General features: G+C 48.7%; 2 protein-coding genes across 6 annotated transcripts in view; both read right to left on the reverse strand.

Annotated features, from left to right (window-relative positions):
* Positions 1-4,463, reverse strand: part of PTK7 (protein tyrosine kinase 7 (inactive)) — a 63,860-nt gene extending 59,397 nt beyond the window's left edge. For 2 of the 3 annotated variants that reach the window (XM_079148091.1, XM_079148089.1), the window contains exon 1: positions 4,191-4,463. In XM_079148091.1, coding sequence (XP_079004217.1) covers positions 4,191-4,269 — 79 coding nt within the window. In that variant the 5' untranslated portion in view covers positions 4,270-4,463. Of the gene's footprint in view, positions 1-3,447; positions 3,539-4,190 lie in introns of those variants that run through there. The other variant, XM_079148090.1, reaches the window with a different exon arrangement.
* A 1,219-nt stretch (positions 4,464-5,682) lies between these two features.
* KLC4 (kinesin light chain 4) lies at positions 5,683-19,485 on the reverse strand. Of its 3 annotated transcripts, none has more exons than XM_079148092.1 (16): positions 19,356-19,485; positions 17,539-17,821; positions 16,332-16,562; positions 14,945-15,026; positions 14,141-14,360; positions 13,612-13,699; positions 12,067-12,168; positions 11,702-11,875; positions 11,273-11,372; positions 11,030-11,082; positions 10,761-10,831; positions 10,473-10,581; positions 8,376-8,516; positions 7,991-8,106; positions 7,594-7,657; positions 5,683-6,159 (listed from the first exon to the last, which is right to left on the reverse strand). In XM_079148092.1, exons 2-16 carry the CDS (start codon positions 17,794-17,796, stop codon positions 6,109-6,111), a joined length of 1,860 nt encoding a protein of 619 aa, XP_079004218.1. In that variant the 5' UTR covers positions 17,797-17,821; positions 19,356-19,485; the 3' UTR covers positions 5,683-6,108. The 3 variants fall into 3 exon arrangements, with proteins under 3 accessions (XP_079004218.1, XP_079004219.1, XP_079004220.1); XM_079148093.1 differs by lacking the exon at positions 19,356-19,485 and adding an exon at positions 18,906-19,257; XM_079148094.1 differs by lacking the exon at positions 19,356-19,485 and adding an exon at positions 18,504-18,661.
* Positions 19,486-19,564: the final 79 nt, after the last annotated feature.

Here is a 19,564-nt window from a genome sequence, read left to right on the forward strand (position 1 = left end):
TCCTTCAACGGCTTTGGTTCTAAAGGGAGATGTACGCTCCTTGAGGAAAACCATAGTTTCTGAGAGGAACCACACATCACATTTAATGTGGCAAACCTTGCAAAGTCACACTTCTAATGGGCAAGTTTCCCGACAAAATCTAATTCAAATTCAGCTCAAAGTGAGGTAATTTTTAAATGTAGACTCCACACCAATGTTCACATGTACTGTTATTTATTTATTTACGTACTGGGGACTGAACCCAGGGTACTTTACCACTGAGCTACATCACCAGCCCTTTTTAATTTTTTATTTTAAGACAGGGTCTTGCTGAGATGCTTAGGGTCTAGCTAAGTTACTGAGGCTGACCTTGAACTTACCATTCCCCTGCCTTACCCTCCAGAGTAGCTGGTATTACAGGCCTGCACCACCATGCTCAGCAGGAACTAAGTTATTTAAAGGAAATCTTCAAATATCATGCAAGGTCTCAGTTCTAATTTACACAGCTGTAAAAGGAAAGCCCCTTTCGATGAGTTTTCTGTATAAGGAGGGATGTCTTGACCAAGATTTCTGAAACATTAGGATGGAGTCATCCTTATTAAAATGCAGATTGGGATTCTGATTCATGCGCTCAGGAAATACTGATGCTGCTTGGCTTTGGCCCTAATTTTGAGTAGTAAAGTGATAGAAAACCTAGGCCCCAAACAATTGGTTGCAGAAGGAACCTCAGCATCAGTTTTTAAACTACAATCCTCCAAGGCAAGTCAGCTTCACACAGAGGTGGCTGCCCATGCCCAGAACTCTTGGAGAAAGGCAGAAACTCTGCCACATCAAAATTCAGAAAAGACCCACAAAGAAAAGACCACACACCAACAAGGAAGGAGTAAGATCTCATGATTCGGTTATACAGGGCTGGCCACCAGACAACCCCACCCCAACGAATCTGGACAAGGCACAAAGGACTCAGCGCCTAAGGGAGGCTTCATTTTGCCCTTGATTACTCTGCCCTGTACACAAAATGTTTATTCCCTTTTTTAAATGAACCTAGATAAGGCAGAATACTGAACCTCTACAGAGGAAGATCCTCAGTAAATTAAAGCTAAACTGGAGCAAAAATATGGAAGGCGTGGAGCTAGGGTTGTGGCTCAGTGGTAGAGTGCTTGCCTGGGTTCGATTCTCAGTACCATATATAAATCAATAAAATAAAGATCCATCAACAACTAAAAAAATTTAAAATATATATATATATATATGGAAGGTGTCCTAAAAATAACAGTTCAGAAGTTCTATAGGCCTCCACTTTCTGGCAGGAGAGACAATAGCTTCAGGGAGGAAGTGGAGGTGAACTGAGCAAAGGAGAGATGGAGAGACATAACACAACACACACCAGGGACAGGTCTTGAGGAAAGGAAGGTAAATTTCCTTTACCAGGTATGTATCAGGAACTGGCATATAGGCAGGCTGGTTGGAATGGAGTGTTCCAGTAGGGGAAAAAAGTTTATTGTGGGGATGATGATGAAGCTGAACAGGTATTCCTGTGTACCACAGGAGCAGGAAGACCTAGAAAGGGGTGTTTATATACATCACTACATTTCATCCTCGATACAGCTTCAAGAAGTAAGCACCTTTACAGAGGAGGCAAACTGGGAGCTTAAGAAATTAGCCTAGAAGACGGCCTTGTCAATGAGTGGAGTTGGCCTTGCCAAATATTTCATCTCCATAGCCTAAACTCTGACCATCGCTCGTTGCTGTTCTGAACACTAGGAGTCTGACCATATCCTCTAGAAGTGATCTGAAAAGCACACTTGCCCTCCCATCACACTTTCCAAAACTAATAAAAGCAAGTCCCAGGCCTGAATTCAGGCTACAGAAAGCTGGGGAATCTGCAGGACAACATATCCCAAAAATGTAACAACTTCATTTCCCCAAATAAGAGCCTGGGGATGGGAATTCAGATGGGTGGTGACCACAACTGATTATTCAAGTGACTGGTGTTAAGAATCCCAGGTTTCAAACCTCAAGCCTCCTCCTCCTCCTCCACCATATTTATCACACCAGGGATCTCAGAGTTTGGAAAGTAACTCGGCCATTTACAACATAATTACCCAAACTTCAAAATGGTCTAATCCACAAACTTAGTCAGCCTTGGTTCCTAACTCCAGCCTTATTAACAGTGGGGTCTCACTAAAACTCTAGTTAATGATACAGTTAAACAATGAGATGGAAAAATCTGTGAAAAAATCTACTGTGATCTATTAAAAAAATTGTTGCCCCCTGAAGTCATGCGTCTGGGGTGGGTAGAGTTCACTACAAGACAGAAGGCGCCTCAGCTTCGTCTGAAATTGTTTACAGCACATGGACAGGTTCCACACCAAGGCACATTTGGTGGAACTGATTTAAAGCTCTCATTAAAATGTTCCTTTGTTGAGCACAAGACATCCCCCACCCCCAGGAGGAGATTCCAGACCTCCAGTCCCAAACCCTCAGCCTGCCCTAACTCTCCCTTGCCTGCCACCTCTCCCCCTCCCCTACTAAACACCATCACTGAATTAACATCAATTAACATCAGAGTCATCTTCTCACAGAAGGAATTGAACATTTTTTGAACAAGAGACCCGAACCTACCAGTATCTCCCCTTAACTCCAGAACTCTAAATAGTCACAGCGAAGGGAGCCATATCAGGTGGAGTTGCACACTAAAACCCAAAGAGACAACCCAGAAGTCCTCTGAGCTTGGACTGCTCGCCCATATGGCTGGGCCCCCTGATCTGGCTGTGCAAAAAAAAAAAAAAACCTTCCATACTTCCTCTGGGAGCAGATGTGGATTCTGCCATGAGCAATAACCACCACACACATCACAAGATGCACAAGGCAACTCCAGAAACACCTCTTGCAAATCTCCAGAGCTTGTTCTTTTCAGGGTTACATTAACGTTTTACAACTAAGGGTGAGGGATGTTGATTCCATCAGCCCCAAATCCCTCAACAGCTGGCAGGCCAGGAAGACATCAGAAAAGACAATTCCCAACCTCTGTCCTCCTCACTACCACTTTTCAAACAAGGGAAAAAATGATAAGCTAGGATATGTCCCCTAGGCAGAAGAGGAAGCTGCTCCAAGGACCACAATCAAAGATTTTGTATTTAAAAAGATGAGGGGACATCTTTTCCAGTCCAGGCTGTTTGGGATGCGCTTTGGGTAGGTTTGTGATTTCCTGTAAAGCACGTCCACACTTCAGAGGTGACTCTCAGGTGTGATTGAGCCAGGAAATAAAAGCTGCGTGGGGGTAGGGGGGAATCTCGTCTGCCTTGGAGATGCGGGCCACACCCTCATCAAAAACCCGAGACCCTCCAAGAAAAGCCAGAATTAGCTCTTTTTGCCTTTCTATCCTTAGAAAGTCAGATTTTCTTTCCTCTATGAGGACAGACAGAACGGAAATCCAGGAAGACGCAAAACAAACCCCGTCCGCACCTTGGCAGGCCGGCCATGCCCGATTTTGGCAGCGGCCTTCACACATTAGTCACCGCGACAGCCTGGGACCCTCTGCTCCCGGATTCGACTCTAGCACAGGACTCAGGCCAGAAGCTAGAGAGGATGGGGCGGACCCTAATTCTTCCCTTCCTCCGCCTTCACCAACAGGGCCATATGGGGTCCCTGCTTTGCTGGGTAACTTGCAGGAGGGCAGCCGGGAACGTCGGGCCGGCGTAGGCAACAAAGCTTCGCGCTTTGCGCGCCGCAGGTCGGTCCGGATCCGGCCCGAGGCCGGCCTCTCTCACCTGGACTGAGTCTGCGGGTGTGGGGGGGAATCCGTCACCCCCACCGCCAACCACCTAACCGCACCCCTCACCGGGCGAGGGGGGCGCGGATTCGTTTCTCCTCCAAAAAGAAAGTCTCCACCAGGAGCCGGCAACTCCCGGCAGTTCTCGAGCAAACTCTCAGGTCGGGCCGGGAAAACTCCATGGAGGCTGGAAGCGCGTCCCCACCCACAGGATGGGAGAGGGATCCCGACAGAGTCCGCGGGGGCTTCGCCAGCCTCCAGACCCCCGGCTCCCTGAACCTTTCCGCCCGGACCTCGCAGTCCCCGCAGGACTCTCCTTCGCTTCAGGGGTACTGCGCCCGCTCCAGTCGCTCCAACCCACCTCCCCGGGGCCCCCTCTTGCCCGCCCGAATCCCGCGCTTCCCCAGTCCCGCTCCCACAGCTCGTTGGGACTCACCGCCCAGGAGCGGCAGCAGCAGGACGCTTAGCAGAGGCAGCCGGCAGGGGCCGGCTGCGGATCCCCGCGCAGCTCCCATCCCGACGGGCTCGGGAAAAGCGGGAGGAGGGCGCACGGCGGGAGCGCAGACTGCGCTCCGCGGCGGGCCCAGGAGGCCGACGCACTAGAGTGCGGGCGCCGCTGCAGCAGCCGCAGCTGGAGCCGGAGCCTGAGCCCTAGGCGTCCGGAGCTGGAGCCGCGCGCGCCCGGTACCTCCGAGTCCACGCGCGCCGCCGCCGCCGCCAAGCCCCGCCTCACGACGCCCCCTCCCCGTTGGCCGTCGCACGGCGCCCCGCCCCCTCGATGCCCCTTCCCCGCGATGGCAGGGAGGAGCTCTCAGTTGGGGGAGGGGTCTGGAGAGATGCGGGACAGAGGGAGGAAGTCTCTGGGGAGTGTGAGGCACTGGGACGAGGTAAGGCAGTGAGTGTACCTTGTGCCCACGGCCTACTTGGCAAGGACGCTGAGAACCAAAGTGACTCTTGTAATTCGTAGCCCTTTGGAAGGATAATCAGTTATGGGTCTACCTGGAGGCTCCGACTCAGTTTCCCCATAATTCTCCAGGTGGTAAGGAAAAAGCCACCCAAAATCTTGAGTGAGACCTAGACCAGCAGGTTGTCCGTGGTGTCCCCAAGTAGGGTAACCTAGAAATACTCTGGAGCCCCAGGACAGATGTAGTGGGAGAAGCCTGGAGGAATGCTTGGCTGGGGTCTGGTTTGGCACTGGATCAATCTGAACCAAAAGGTAGAAACATGCTGGGCACTGCAAGCCTGGCTGAAAGTTGTTAAACACCGATTCATCCCAAGTCCATCTCCAGGCAGTTTGGGCCATGTCAGGGCATGGCCAAGTCTCCAGCTGTGGGGAGGCCCTGCTGTGCACAGCCCTTGTTCCAGGCATCTCCCTCCTACCCTCAGCGCCACCACCCCCACATTCTTTCTTTGTTGTGAAAGCAGCAAGGGGTGTAGGAGGCGGGTCAGGAAGAGTCAAACTTTAGAAGATGGGCCCCAGCTGCTGTTCAGGCCTCCAGGATAGGCTGGGAGGGGATGGATAGTGGCTTGTCTCCCCTCTGGTTCTGGAGGGCCCCCCAGGCCTGCTTAGACCTCCCTTCCCCCAAGCAGCTGGGAGGAGGAGGGGCAGCCAAAGAGGGCCTCACAGGCAGGAGAAGTGGCGCCAGGACTCCAGGGTCCTGCCACATGGCCACCACATGTCCCTGACAACCCAGTCCACAGCACCTTCTCCTTGGGTTGTAGGCCTCCTTCCCCATCCCCCAGATGCCTTCCTTCAGGCCTTGTTGGAGAGGATACAAACAAGGGAGGAAGAAAGGAGAGATTCAAGAATCAACACTCTTCCCCTTGCCCTATCCACCATTGCCCCTCACCCTTCTTGAAGGGCCCCAATATAACCCTTGCTTCCTACCCCCTTCAATCAGGAGTCAAGCAGCAGAAAGGTTACGCGATTTTTTTTTTATTTTTTATTTTTTTTTAATTTAAGAAACGTGAAATACATGGACCTGAAGTGAGGCAGCAGAGGGAAGGGAACAAGAGAGGCCAGGGCAAGGTGACTGGCCAGCCCCAAACCCTCTGACAGAAAAGTCAGCAGCAGATTGCATCTCTGAGATGCATACCTGCTTTTTACCCACCTTGGAGGCCTCAGAGCCAGCTATTCTAGAGGACCCCAGGGTGGGGAGAGTGTATCCTGAGGGTCCTTCCTAAGGGGGATTCCTGAGGAGGGAGCCGAGACCCTACAGGCAGCAGCAATCTTCCGGTTAAACTGCTCCCCCTTCACTTCTGCTTCCCATCTTGGGGTAGAGAAGAGGCAAGAGCAATAGGGAATGCTGTGTAGGCTGTGGGGGACCCAGCAGATCTGGGGGGTGGGTTGAATGTCAGCTGCTTGAAGAGAGGTCCATGGTGCTGGCACTGAGGCCCCGAGAGACCTGAAAAAACAGACATCACCACCCCATCAGCCCAGGGACCTCAGCTTCCCAAAGACTGTCTCCCAGAGGTCATCCAACCCAGGGCTGCAATCTATTTCTGGACCTAGGATCAGATCTATAAGCTCCACTCCAAGTTCTAAACTTTAGTTGGCCCCTGCTAGGATCTTCCAGAAGGCCAGAATCTGGTGAAGAAACTACCAGGAGGAAGCACAAGAACATTCACATGTACTCTGAATGAGCTGACTGTAAGTGGTCATTTGCTGTTAAAATATCATTATTAGGGGCTGGGGATTTAGCTCAATTGGTAGAGCACTTACCTTGTGAGTACTAAGGCCCTGGGTTTAATACCCAGCACCCCCCCCCCAAAAATAAATATCATTACTGTTTTCTCAAATGGAGATTTTTAATAATAATTTTGTTCTTTTTCCTTCTCATGGACTACTAAGTCCCCAAGGTGAGTAATATAGTAGCTGCAGAAGAACAATTAGTGTCTCCAATGGAGATTAGTATCTCCATTCTTGAATTATTCAAAATTCTAAAGAAGCAGTTTAGAGAACAACAATTCCTTGTTTCCTCTTTTCTTGTTTTTGTTTTTGTTTTTTTTGGTATTGGAGATTGAACCCAGGGGCTCTTAACCACCAAATCATACATAACCTAGCCCCCTTTTATTTTTTATTTTGGGAGAAGGACTTAACAAGTTGCTTAGAGCCTTGCTAAATTGCTGAGACTGGCTTTCAATTTGAGATCCTCCTGCCTCAGCCTCTCAAGTCACTGGGATTACAGGCATGCACCACCATGCCTGGCTCCTAGTCCCCTCTTGATTAATTTACTTGCTATTATGTCTGGTCTAAAAACTGCTCCTTGGTGGTTACTCCTCACCCCCCCCACCCCACCCCGCAATAAGCTGTTGTCAGATTCCTCAAGGACTCCAATTTCCTGGCCCATATTTTTTTTTTTTTTTTTTTTTTTTTTTTGGGGCTGGGGGTTGAACCCAGGGCCTTGTGCCTGTGAAGCAAGCACTCTACCAACTGAGCTATCTCCCCAGCCCTCTAAAGTTTTTTTTTTATATGTATATATAAACATTTTTAGTTGTAGGTAGACACAATACCTTTATTTTATTTATTTATTTATTTATTTATCTATCTATCTATTTATTTTGTAGTGCTGGGGATTGAACCCTGGGCCTTGTGCTTGCAAGGCAAGTACTCTACCAACTGAGCTACATCCCCAGCCCTTATTTTATTTTATGTGGTGCTGAGGATCGAACCCAAGGCCTCATGCTGCTAGGCAAGCACTATACCACTGAGCCACAACCCCAGCCCCTCCTGGGCCATCTTTATCACAGGTGACTTTCCCTCTTCCCTGCCTTCCACTGGGCTTGCTTGATGGTAGTCCTTTTCTCACCCATCAGTGTGCTCACAGTATTGCTCTTACCTGGAGGGGTGCTGCACTGGGTTGGTTCAAATAGTTCAAAGAGGCTGCCCGCTTCATGTTGCTGCTACGATGGAAAATAAAAGAAATAGGGTCTCTTCTCTTTCTCCCAGGTGGTCCTGAAGCTGTAGGCCTCCTGGGCACTAGCACATGAAGTCAGATCACTGCCTCCCTACCATACCCCACCTCACACCCACTCTTTTCTGCATCAGGTACCAGCATCTCCTTAGGTAACTTCATCCCCCACTGAGGCACCCATCCTGCCAGAACTTTTTCTGTGGCCATCCCATTGACCTCTATGTGCCTCTCCCATACTCTTCTCCTCCAGAGATCAGGCCAAGAGGAGTTGCAGGCAAGAGCTTACTTGCCTGCTTTGCCATAGCTCAACGTTATTGTGTACCTGGAAGGCCGAGGCTCAGTCCCCTGGAGCTTCCTCACCAAGAGTTCGCTGCTTCTACGAAGCACATCCCGAATCTTGCCCAGAGAGCCACTCCTCTGCAGGGTCCCACTCCCATCCTGGCATAGAGGGATGGGCAATCAAAGCTAAAGGGATCCCATGCAGACTATTTATTCTGCCTATATGCCCAACTCCCAAAGCCCAGTGATTAAAGACAAGATCACTGTCAAAAGTTGGCTCCCAGAGATAGACCTGAGGGGATGGGCTAACTGGAATGGAGACACATGTCCTCATCCCCTACAAGAGCCTGGAGAAAGGCAGGCTCAGAGCCTCTCACACCACCAGCAGGAAAGGGCAGGAGAGATCAAGGAGAAATGGTCAGACTTACCCCTGACCATTCTACAGCCACAGAGGCATCTTCACCTCCCTCAAATTTAACACTGTCCCCAGGTCCCTCCTGGGAGGTCCTTCTACTGTCACCCTCCCCAAGCAGCTCTGCCACCTTGGTCTGGCTGATAGGATCGGTGCCCTAGAAGGAAAAGGAAGAAGCTTAATTTCTCAGGATGAGCTCTGAATTTTTTCTCCACCATCAGGACTGTAAGGAAAACATTTTTTTTTTTTTCTTCTTGTGATATCCCAGTACACAACTACTAGGGCAATACTCACCTTTTCTATTTTTAATGCACTCTTTTTTTTTTTTTTTTTTTAATACTGGGGATTGAATCCAAGGGCACATAAACACTGAACCACATCCCCAGCCCTTTTTATATTTTATTTAGAGACAGGGTCTCATTAAATTGCTTAGGGTCTTGTTAAGTTGCTGAGGCTGGCTTTGAATTCACTATCCTTTTGCCTCAGCCTCCACACTCATTGGGATTATAGGCATGCACCACTGCACCTAGCCAGGTGCAATACACTCTTATATAGAGATACATTATGTATTTTACATGTATGTATATATGTGTGTGTGTGAGTATATATTTATTTTTATTTACTTACATTTTTTTAGGCAGCATGCCCCAAATGAATATCTGTCTCTCTGGTATAACCAATTCATTCCAACATTCTGAGAGCCTTGCTAAGAGTGGTGGCGCACACCTGTAACCCTAGCAACTCAGGAGGCTGAGGCAGGAGGATCACAAGTTCAAAGCCAGTATCAGCAACTTAGCAGGGCCCTAAGCAATTTAGCAAAACCCTGTCTGAAAATAAAAAAATAAAAATGGGCTGGGAATGTAGCTCAGTGGTTAAGTGCTCCTGAGTTTAATCCCTGGTAACAAAAACAAAAATAAAGTCTGAGAGCCTTTTTTATTTAAAAAGCCATCGGTTGCATATTGGTTAATCAAGGACCCTAAAACATATCTGAATTTTCTTTTTTTAATCCTAAAAAGCTATACATTCATCTGGTACCCTGAAAGTTATATAGATAGTTGTAGCACAATTCCCTTAACCTCCACATATGGTGTTTGGGGTGTAGAAGTGAGAGAAACTCTGTTCTAAGAAGGCTAAGAAGCAAGTACAATGATGCATGCCTGTAATCCCAGCTACTTGTGAGGCTAAGACAGGAGGCGCGCAACTTCAAGACCAGCTGCAGCAACTTAGTGAGACTGTCTCAAAATTGAAAAGAATATAATGGCTAGGGTTGTATCTCACTGACAGAGCACCCCAGGTTCAATTCCCAGTACCATGTCAGGAGCGCCGGGGGAAAACCTAAGAAAAAGAAAGACCAACTTGGCAGTGGGGAAGAGTCAAACTCAATTTTCCTGCTCTTTTTGACTAAAGGTAACTGGCTAATGACTCCTAGCAGGCAAACAATGGCATTTATTTAAAAAGCAATTCTTAATGGGCTTCCTTCTTTACCTTACTTTTTACATAAATGAGACTTTTTTTTTTTTTTTTAACCATAAACCACACTGAATTGATTTTACGATCTACTGTCAAGACTCACGGTTTGAGGGGCTGGGGTTGTGGCTCAGTGGCACTTGCCTCACATGTGCAAGGCACTGGGTTCAATTCTCAGCACCACATATAAATAAATGAATAAAATAAAGGTTGTCAACAATTTTAAAAATATTAAAAAAAAAAAAAAAAAATTCCTGGGACTGGGGATAGCTCCGTTCATAGAGTGCTTGCCTGTCAAACAGAAGGCCTTGGGTTCAATCCCCAGCACCACAAAAAAACAAAAAAGATTCACAGATGGAGAAATTTCAACTCTGGGTTCTCCTAAGCTCAGCCTCTTACCCATACCACTATGCTCATCCATAGGAAAGGGATGGACTCTTGATCCTGGCATCCTCACCACAAAGGTTAGGTTGGGAGGAAGAACACACTTAGAAACAACCATAACCACAAGACTGTCTCACCTTCCTCTCCTTCCTGTCCTCCCCATTAGCCTCTCCTCTTATTCTCAGGACACTCACAAGGAGCCTTAGTGGTCCCTTGTCCCCAGGGCCATTCCTTCCTGGAGCTCCTTCCCCAGGCTGCTGACCTGTTTCCGGGAACGCAGAGCACATTCCTCCAGGGTCTCGGCTGCCTCCAGTTTTCCCTGGCGTCTGTACAGAGCCCCTAGGTTTCTCAGAGTAGTGTTCACTGTGGGGCTATAGGAGAGAGACCCGGGATGAAGGGAGAATGGATTCAGAAGAGGAAACGGGAAAAAGTGAGAAGAGCTAAGGTTGAGAGAACGTCAAAGGGTAGAAGGAAAAAGGTGCAGGAAACTGGGATCAGGGTTTGGGAGGGTTGGAAAAGGAGGCCAAACTGCTGTTCTCAGGCAGCTCACCTGCTCACTTTGCAGGCCTTGTACCAGCCTCCATACTCAGCATAGGGTGTGCCTCCCTCACGGTGCCGGCTCTGCAGCAGAGGGGTAGCCAGAGATGAGGATACAGAGATGCTAAGGGATAAGCTGACATGGGGCTAGTGTGCAGTCTGGAGTGGGGAAGGCACCATGTATCTGGGGTTGGGGTGGGAAGTGAGTAGCTGGGCTAATAAAAGGAGCAAGACAGAGTCCCTGACAACCTTGGGGTCCCCAGCTTGGGCACCTCCACTCACTTTGCTCATTTCTTCTCGCTCCTCTGCATGCATCCAGATGGGCTTGTGGTCATCTGGGGATGATACATGGGGTAGAGTGAGGAGGTTAGAGAAGAAAACTGTATGGTCTGGAGGAGCCAGGACCCAGAGACCAACAGGGCTGAACCAAAGAGGTCTGGCTCCTCACTGTTGACCTAATCCCCCACCTTTGGTTTGCATTTCTTTTCCTCCCTGTAGCCCAGTCCCCAGACCCTCACCACTCACCATCCACAGACCCAAATTCCTGCACATGGGCACGAGTCAGGATCTCTTTGTATAGGGTCTCAGCTTCAGCATATTTGCCCTGCTTCAGATAACAGGAAGCCTAGAAGACAGGAACAAAGATAGAAGACGACAAGGTCTTAGCCAGACTCGGGGAATTCTACTTATTGGTGTCTCTGAGTTTCCCCAGAGGTCCTCCTTACACATCCTTTTCTAGCTGCACGGTTAAAAATATCCCCTCCCTACTCTCAGGAAGCTATGGAACATCTAGCCCTGGAATGAAGCAGATCCCTCACCCCCAAAGGCAGCCCTAGAGATAGGCACATCATTGATAAGCATAGTGTACCAAATTATGATGTTTTCTGATTCCAGGACCCAAGTGGCCTTTCCCTTCCCCTTCTTCCTCCCATCTTGTCCCCTTTTCTTCCTTACCAAGTTGTTCTTGGTCCGAGCTACATTAGGGTTGTCTGGCCCCAGCTGCCCCTCGTAAATGGCCAGTGCCCGCTGGTAATAGCGTTCCACAGCCTCGTACTTGCCCTGGTTTTGGCACAATAAGGCCAAATTGTTCAGCTGCTTTGCCACATCTGGGTGGTCAGTGCCCAGGACCTGAGAAGGAGCAAAGGAACAGATAAATAACTATGATTATGTGTGTGCATGCACATATGGGGAGCAGAAGGAAGGGAAAAACAGAGAAGAAAATAAAGCAGAGATAAGGGGGAAGTTAGAGGGAAGGTAGATCAGGAGAGACAAGAAGGGGCTGCAGTGACAGGTGAAGGATGGAGAGAGGATGGGGGTACCTTTTCTCGAATCTCCAGTGCTCGCTGGCACAGTGGCTCTGCTTCCTTGTATTTTCCCCTTTTGCCATACAGCACTGCCAGATTATTGAGTGTGGCAGCCACCTGCAAGGGAAACCTGTTTCCATCAGACACCGGTGCTGCAAAGGATCTAGATGAATCTGAGGTTTCTCCCATGCATAACAGTGCCCAAAACAATGTTAAGGAGACTTGGACTCCACCACCCTAACCAGAGGCTGGGAAGAGGGAAAACTGCTGCCTTGGATGGTTCTGAGGCTCTCTGTGGGTGTGGTATCGCCCTCTAGGGGGATTTTTAGAAATTTCTGTGGTTGTGTGTGCGTGTCTGTTACCAGGGATTTAGTCCAGGGTGCTCTACCTCTGGGTCATGTTCATCAGCCCTGTTTTTGTTTTTTGTTTTCACTGAATTGCTGAGGGTGGCCTCAAAATTGCGATCTTCCTCCCTCAGCCCCCTAAGTTGCTGGGATTACAGAAGTGTGCCACCACACCCCATGATTTGTAGAAATTTCTGATGGTGGAATTTTGTTTTGTTTTGTTTTTGGTTGCCATAAAGACTGGGGGCACTATTACCAATGGGGAGACAGAACACTATAGCTATTTTCCACGTGCAGGACGGCTGAAAACTTTTGAATGGCCTGCCAGATATTCAGACACTGAGCATAAACTTTGATACTTGGTAGGATAACGAGGTAGGAGTTATTTTCTGAGCTACATCCTCCCTGCCTATCACATGTTGTATTGCAGGGAATTATTTTCACATGGTCAGCTCATTTTAAAAAATCTGATTTCTCACTTTTTCTACTTTGGCAATCTATCATTTGTTGTGGCATGCTACCCCTACTTAAGGTTACTTCTTTCTCTTGTGTACAAATATATCTGGTCTGTGGTTATTTATCATAACACTGCAGCTTAATTGAGTTTTCAACTATACTTCTTCTCTTTAATTATTTTTAATTTTTTTTAGTTGTAGATGGACACAATACCTTTATTTTATTTATTCATTTTCTGTGGTGCTGAGGATGGAACCCAGTACCTCACACATTCGAGGCAAGCGCTCTCCCACTGAGCCACAACCCCAGCCCTCTTTCATTTTTCTAGTATGGCTTACTTGTCTTCTGAATCCAGTCATTCATCATGTATCAGTTATATATTGTTATGTCTTCTAGTATAGTTGTAGTCAATACAGCTATTGCTACACTATTACCTTTTATTTTATATATTATTGTAAATTACTTTCCTGTTTCTTCTTTATATTAGGGAATCATATTAAATTTCTTGGAAATCATGTAGGTAAGTAGGACGCATTACCTATGAATTAAATTTCAGGAAAATATTTTAATAAAAAGGAGATAATGTGTCTCAGAGCACTGAGAACCACTGGACTCACTGGAAAGTGCCTGGAAGAAAAGAGTTCTGATGCCTCCTTCCTAAGCACCCCTAGTGAGAGAACTGAGGGCAGCAGATAGAGAAGCTAAGAGAGGGAAAAGAGCAGTGGGGTGGGGACACAGGAAGAAGACCACGAATACTGACAGCAGGGTGGTCCCGGCCCAGGGTGCTCTCCCGGATGCTGAGAGCATCATTCAGCAGATGGGCAGCTTCCTTATACTTATTCTGATCCCTAGAAAAGAACAAAAGGGACAGGCATTACTCTGAATTCTGCCCCCACAGCATGTCCTTCCCTCCCTCCCTTTGAGAAGACTAAGATACATTTAGAGACTGGGTCTTCCCTAGAGACAGGAAGCCTGGCATGGGCAGTGAGAGGATTTCACTGACACACCCACACCAGGCTACAGATCACTGCCAACTCAAGAGTAGGCCACAAGTCTCCGGAAGCAAGAGAGAGAGAGGCACTTTCCAGAGAGAGACTAGAGAAGCAGAGAGACTGAGAGATGAGTGTTCTTTGAGGTTGAGGGCTTGGATGTGGAATAAATGAGAATTCGAGTACATGAGGAAGCACCCTAGTGGGGTACACTGGGGAGACCCAATAGGTAGGAGAGGCACCCAGTGGAGAGGAGGGGAACTGAGAGAGATTCTGTGCCATGCAGAGGGCAATACTCACCGATACACCAAAGCAAGGATGTTGAGCATGGTAGCCACATCAGGGTGGCCACGGCCAGACGTGCGCTCCAGGTCCTCTAGTGCCTGCTTGCAAAGTGGCACAGCCACCTCATAGCGACCCTGGGCTGCATACTGGATCACCAGGTTGTGCAGTGTCCGCAACCTTGCTGGGATCTCATATCCACCCTGCTGGGCTGCAGCTGCACCCTGGCCACGGGACACTAACCGTCCCAGAAAGTGAACAGGAGACTTCCTCAGAGGACTCTTCCTCTCCCCTTTGTGAGTGCCTCCCCATTCCCCATACCATGTCTCCTGTACCGCCTCCCAGGCTCTCTAAGGAGACCCGCCGCCACTGCTATTCTTTTACCCACAACCTTGCCCCAGTGCCCGTCACAACCCCATCTAGTCACCCAGTAATTCACTCATTCAACAAACACTCAACAAGCATGAGCCAGCAGTTGTCCCAGGATTACAGAGGTAAGAAAGACCCAGTTCTTTCCCTTGAAGGGCTCATGCTCTTCCCATCCCAGGGTCCCTCTCCTACTAGACTCTGAATACCTTGCTGATGAAACCTGTATCATTTCATTTTGGTATTCTTAATAGCCATCACTATTAAGTTTTTAATAAATATTGATGAATAAAGGGAAGCTGAGGAAATGAAAATAGTAGCTTGGCCCCCTCCCCATCTTCAGAGGAAGTGGACAGCCTGTTTCTGGATGGTGGGCATCCTGTGCACAGGGAGTGCCCTGCTAGGACCAGCCTTCTGCTGCCCCTCTTCACCCTCCAACTCCAGAGGCCAACTCACAACCACTGCTGGGGTCCTCTTCTTCCTCATTGGGGAAGAGGTCATCCAGGGAATCCTTGGTAGCATCTCCTTCCTTGTCCTCCTGAAAAGGAAGGAGAAGCATTACAGGCTCCAGTGGCCTCTTCATGGGTCCCTTTAAGTCATGAATCACTGACAGATGGGGCCTAGGAAAAGACCCTTATTCCTGCCTCTACCCTAAGGAAAGGCCACCATCTGGACCAGTCAAGCTCAGGCCTCTCTTCCTTCCCTTCCTTCCCATTCAGAAAGTCACCCTAACTACCTTCTCTCTCCAGTCTTCCCCTCTCTCCTGCTCAACTATTGTAATTATAGCCCGAGTGCTGATCCCTCTGTGTTTACATTGATTACATGTCTGTCTTGTCTCTCCTGAGGGGAGGGAGTGTTTCTGACTTTGACACGTACCCAAAGTGTCTGGCTTAGCCTTCTGCTGATCATCTAGCACTGCTTACTCTGGACTTAGTGCCCGACCTCATGTATCACCTATTACTTCACTGGAGAAATTTGCTTTTTCCTATCAGGAACAGCGGTTTTATATAAAGGCCTCCAATCCTCCTACCAACTTCACCAATGTACCCTTTGAAAATCATCTCACTTTTCCCTGGTGCACACCAGCTCTTCAGCCCTGAACTCTTATCTGTGACACCCTCTGTCCTGTCTAGCGAGTTCCTCTTTCTCTTTTGTCATCTTTCAAAATTCGTCCCAAACTAACATTCCAATAAGCATTTCAACCCTGTACCCTGTCTCCTCTGTGAATCCCTCTCAGATCATTTCAGTCCTCGGGGACCTATCTTCTTTGAATTCCTCCCACACTGACTGAACCACTCATCCAGAAATGAGTACCTGCTGCTCTGTGTTATCACGTATATGTTCTCATGTGAAAGCCTTGTTCCCTAAAGACACATTATGAACTCCAGAAGGAACACTCAGAGTTCTTTATTTCTCTTCTACACACATTTTCTTCATAAAGCACAGAGATACCTAATGTCTGTTCAGTAAGGGTTGAATTTCATACATTTTGAAAGTAAATGTTGAGTCTTGCTCAACTGAGAAGATTCTGGATTTGAATTACCCAGCTGCTTGTCTCTCTCCTATCACAAACCTATACCCATGAGAGCAAGAACTGTCTGCCCCATTCATGAGTAGAGTGCGTAGTACCTGGCATTTAGTAGGCATTTAATTAAATGCTGATTGAATGAAGATTGTTTCCCCCGTTTGCTGTTACCTAGAGTTGGCGTCAGGACTGAAAAGGGAAATTTTCCAGGTAGGGACAGGTTGGATATCAATCCTGGCCCTTGGGGATGATGGAGCAATCGCCTCCCGATTGTGCCCAGGTACCAGCTTCCCGCCAACCCTGCCTGAGCAAGCTCACCGTTGTGTGTCCATCCTCATCATACTGCCGCAGCTGTCCCAGGAATTCCAGGTGCTTCTTTTCCTCCTCCAGCTGAGCCACAGCCTGTTCACTACGCTGTAGCCGCTGCTGGGTACCCGCCAGTTCATCCCGGAGCCACTGGTTCTCCTGGCACAGCCGCCGTACCTGAGCCCGTAGCTTTTGCTTCTCTGACTCCACTGTGCTCAGATGGCTGGCAAGAGCCAGCATGACCTAGGTGGGTACATCCTGTAAGCTCCAGATTCTGGGTGGAAGCAATCAAGGAGAGGCAGAAGGGAAGCCTACTGGGAGGTGTCAAGTCGCAGGAGCACAGAGGAACAAGTGAGTATGAGTGGGCAGCAATGGCTTTACCTTGAAAGTATACCCTGAATCTAATTTTTCACCATCTCCCTTGTCATTACCCTAGGTCAGGCCACCAGCTCCCACCCAGATTACAATGGCCTCCCTGTTTCTGCCTTATTCCCTTAGAGTATATTCTCAACCCAGCAGTCAGATGATGTTAAGTTAGACTCTTCAAAACATTTCAACAGTTTTCATCTCTCTTGAAATAAAAGTCTACAAGTGCCATATGATCTGTCCTCCTCTTCCCTCCCCCATTACTCCTCAGAGTTAATTTTTTATTTGCTTCTCCCTCATTCACTCTACTGCAACCATCCTGGCCCCCTGCTGTTCACTGAAATCATCAGGCAGTTTCCAGCTCAGGGCCTTTGCACTTACAGTTCTCTCTACGTAGGGCACTCTTTCTCTATTCCTTGTGTGACTTGTTTCCTCACTTTCAAATCTTTGCTCAATTGTCATCTTTTCAATGAGTTCTCTTTTGGCCATCCTATCTAAAATTGTGCTTTCTCTCCACACTTCCTAGTCCCCTCCCCTACATTATTTTTATCTTTTTATCCTTAGCAATTATCACTCTGACAACACTGAATCATTTACTTATTTGTGTACTGTTTATCTCTCCCAGATAGAATGACAGCTACGAGATGGCAAAGCTTTTACTGCTGTGTTAAGTGATGTATGCCAATGTCCAGAAGAGTTTCTGGCACATAGTAGGGGCTTTAATAGATATTTACTATATGATTGAATGCAAGTGTCTGGAACAAGATGATCCCAAGTGACCCCAAACATCCTCCTATCAGACAACTGCCCTTCCTTGTACTCTGGACTACTTGCACCATCCCTGCTATCTTACCTGGGCCTCACTCAGCCCTAGCTCGATGTTTTCCATAGAGCGACGCAGTTGCCGGGCCTTCTCATGCACCAGCCCTTCCTCGTGGCCTCCCTGCTGTAGACACTCAATGGTTTGGGACAGGCTTTGCAGGACAGCCTGGTGTTCACTGTGTAGGGCCTCCAGCCCTTGGCTCACCAGCCGGGTGCTCCCCAGGATCTCCTCTTGGCTAAGACGGTGCCCTGCAGGCTCATCCCGCTGCCCCAACACCAGGCCCGACATCCTGGCCAGGGGTAGCACGTCTGGGCTAGGGAGAAACAACAGAGTTCAGGTAGGGTAAAGATAAAACAGAAGGGCTGAGGTTAAAGGGTGATGGGGATTCAAGTAAAGGAAGGAGAGTATGGAAGATTCTGGAGTTCGGTTGGAGAGAGTGATCAGTAGGGAGGTAGCCTATACCACTAAACACAGAGCTAAGGAGAGGGAGAGGAAGTAACTTAAATGAAGAAAATGTATGGAAGGAGCAAAGGTGCCAAGAGCTAGCAGAGGGATTTGGGTCAGGAACAAAAGCAAACTGAACAGGAATTGGAGAAAGAGTTTAAGTTAGGAAAAGGGATCAAGGGATGAGAGACAGCACTACAGGAATTAGAGAATGTATTGGGGGAAAGCTTCAAGGGGAATAGGGTTAAAGTAGGCAGGAGATATGCAGCAAATAGAGCAGGGGCTTCCAAGAAAGGGAAAGAATAGGTTAAGTCAGGCAGGAGAGGGAAAAGAAAAAAGCAGGAGCCTTTCTCAAGGATCCAGATGAAAGGGTTCCAGTAGGTTCAAGGTCTTCAGGCTACATCACCTACAGAACTAGAACCAGCATCTCCAAAACTGGTCACCCTGTCTCTTTCCCACTAATCTTCAGCCCATACTTCCCACCTACCCTAGGATTAGCTGTCTTCCTACTTCCTCAAAAGAGTAGTTTTTCATCTCTGAAGTCCTCTTACCTGTGTACGAGCAGAGCTCTTGGCGGCAGCGCTCAGGCCTGAGCCGGAAGAAACTCTGCTCAGCAGCTAGGGATTCAGAAGGATCTGCCCTGCCCAAAGTCCAGAAGTCCGGCGGTCCCACCCCTTCTCTCACCACTTCACAGTCACCCAGAGGACCTGGCACAAAGCCCCGTCCCTCCCTCTCCTTACAGGTCTTCAAAGACAACCAATGTCCCTCCTCCTTCCCCAACCCAGGCCTGGGGAGTTATTTTCTCCCAAGAAGGGAGATTTGATTTAATCAGAAACCTGAGGCAAAGGGTGTGTCTAGGAAAGGGTGAGGACGGAGACCTGGTCACTCCTAGCCTGGTTACGTCCATAGCTTTGTCTGTCTGGAACACCTCTAACAGGCTCTGAGGGAATCACCTTATGGTGCTTCCTAAGTGTCTGATGGTGCAGGGAAGAATGAGAAGTCTGTTGAGCAGCTGCAGGGTCTCAGGGAAATGCGACGCTGAGAGTTGGTCTCCAGGACCTGGGGTTGTGGACCTGCCCTAGGGCCCAGGGTGGGGATAAAATGAGATAGGCGGGGGCCGCGGGGAAGCAGGTGTGGGTGGACGACCGAGGTCCGTGTCGCGGGCGAGGACCTGACAGCCAGGCAATCCCGAGGTCACTCAGTCGGTCGCGCAGGGGGCGGGGCAGACAGTCTGTCTGTCCGTCGGAACGCCGATGGGCGGGGAAGAATGGGGGGCGGAGTTTTTAAGTCAAGAGTTTTGTGAGGTTGGTCGGAAAGGGGTTGTTCATCTGTCCCGGAATGAGGGAATAAGAGGTAGTGGTGACCTTAAGTCTTCAGCCCTAGGATTACCCTGCAAGACTCACCTGCAGTCTGTTGGTCTGGCTCCGCCTTTGCCGATACTGTCCCTTTAAATCCATCATGGCTGCCGCTCGAGGCAATTGTTTTGACGGTTCTGAGGGCGGGGCCAGGTCCTCAGTCACGAGACCTTAGAGCCGCCAGAAGATTGGCTCTGACCTCGCTGCGGGGAGGAAAGCAAGCCTATCTTCGGTTCTAGCCCGCCTCCTTTTACGTT

Source organism: Sciurus vulgaris, assembly GCF_902686455.1.
Source record: "Sciurus vulgaris genome assembly, chromosome: 7".
Classification (NCBI taxonomy): Eukaryota; Metazoa; Chordata; class Mammalia; order Rodentia; family Sciuridae; genus Sciurus; species Sciurus vulgaris.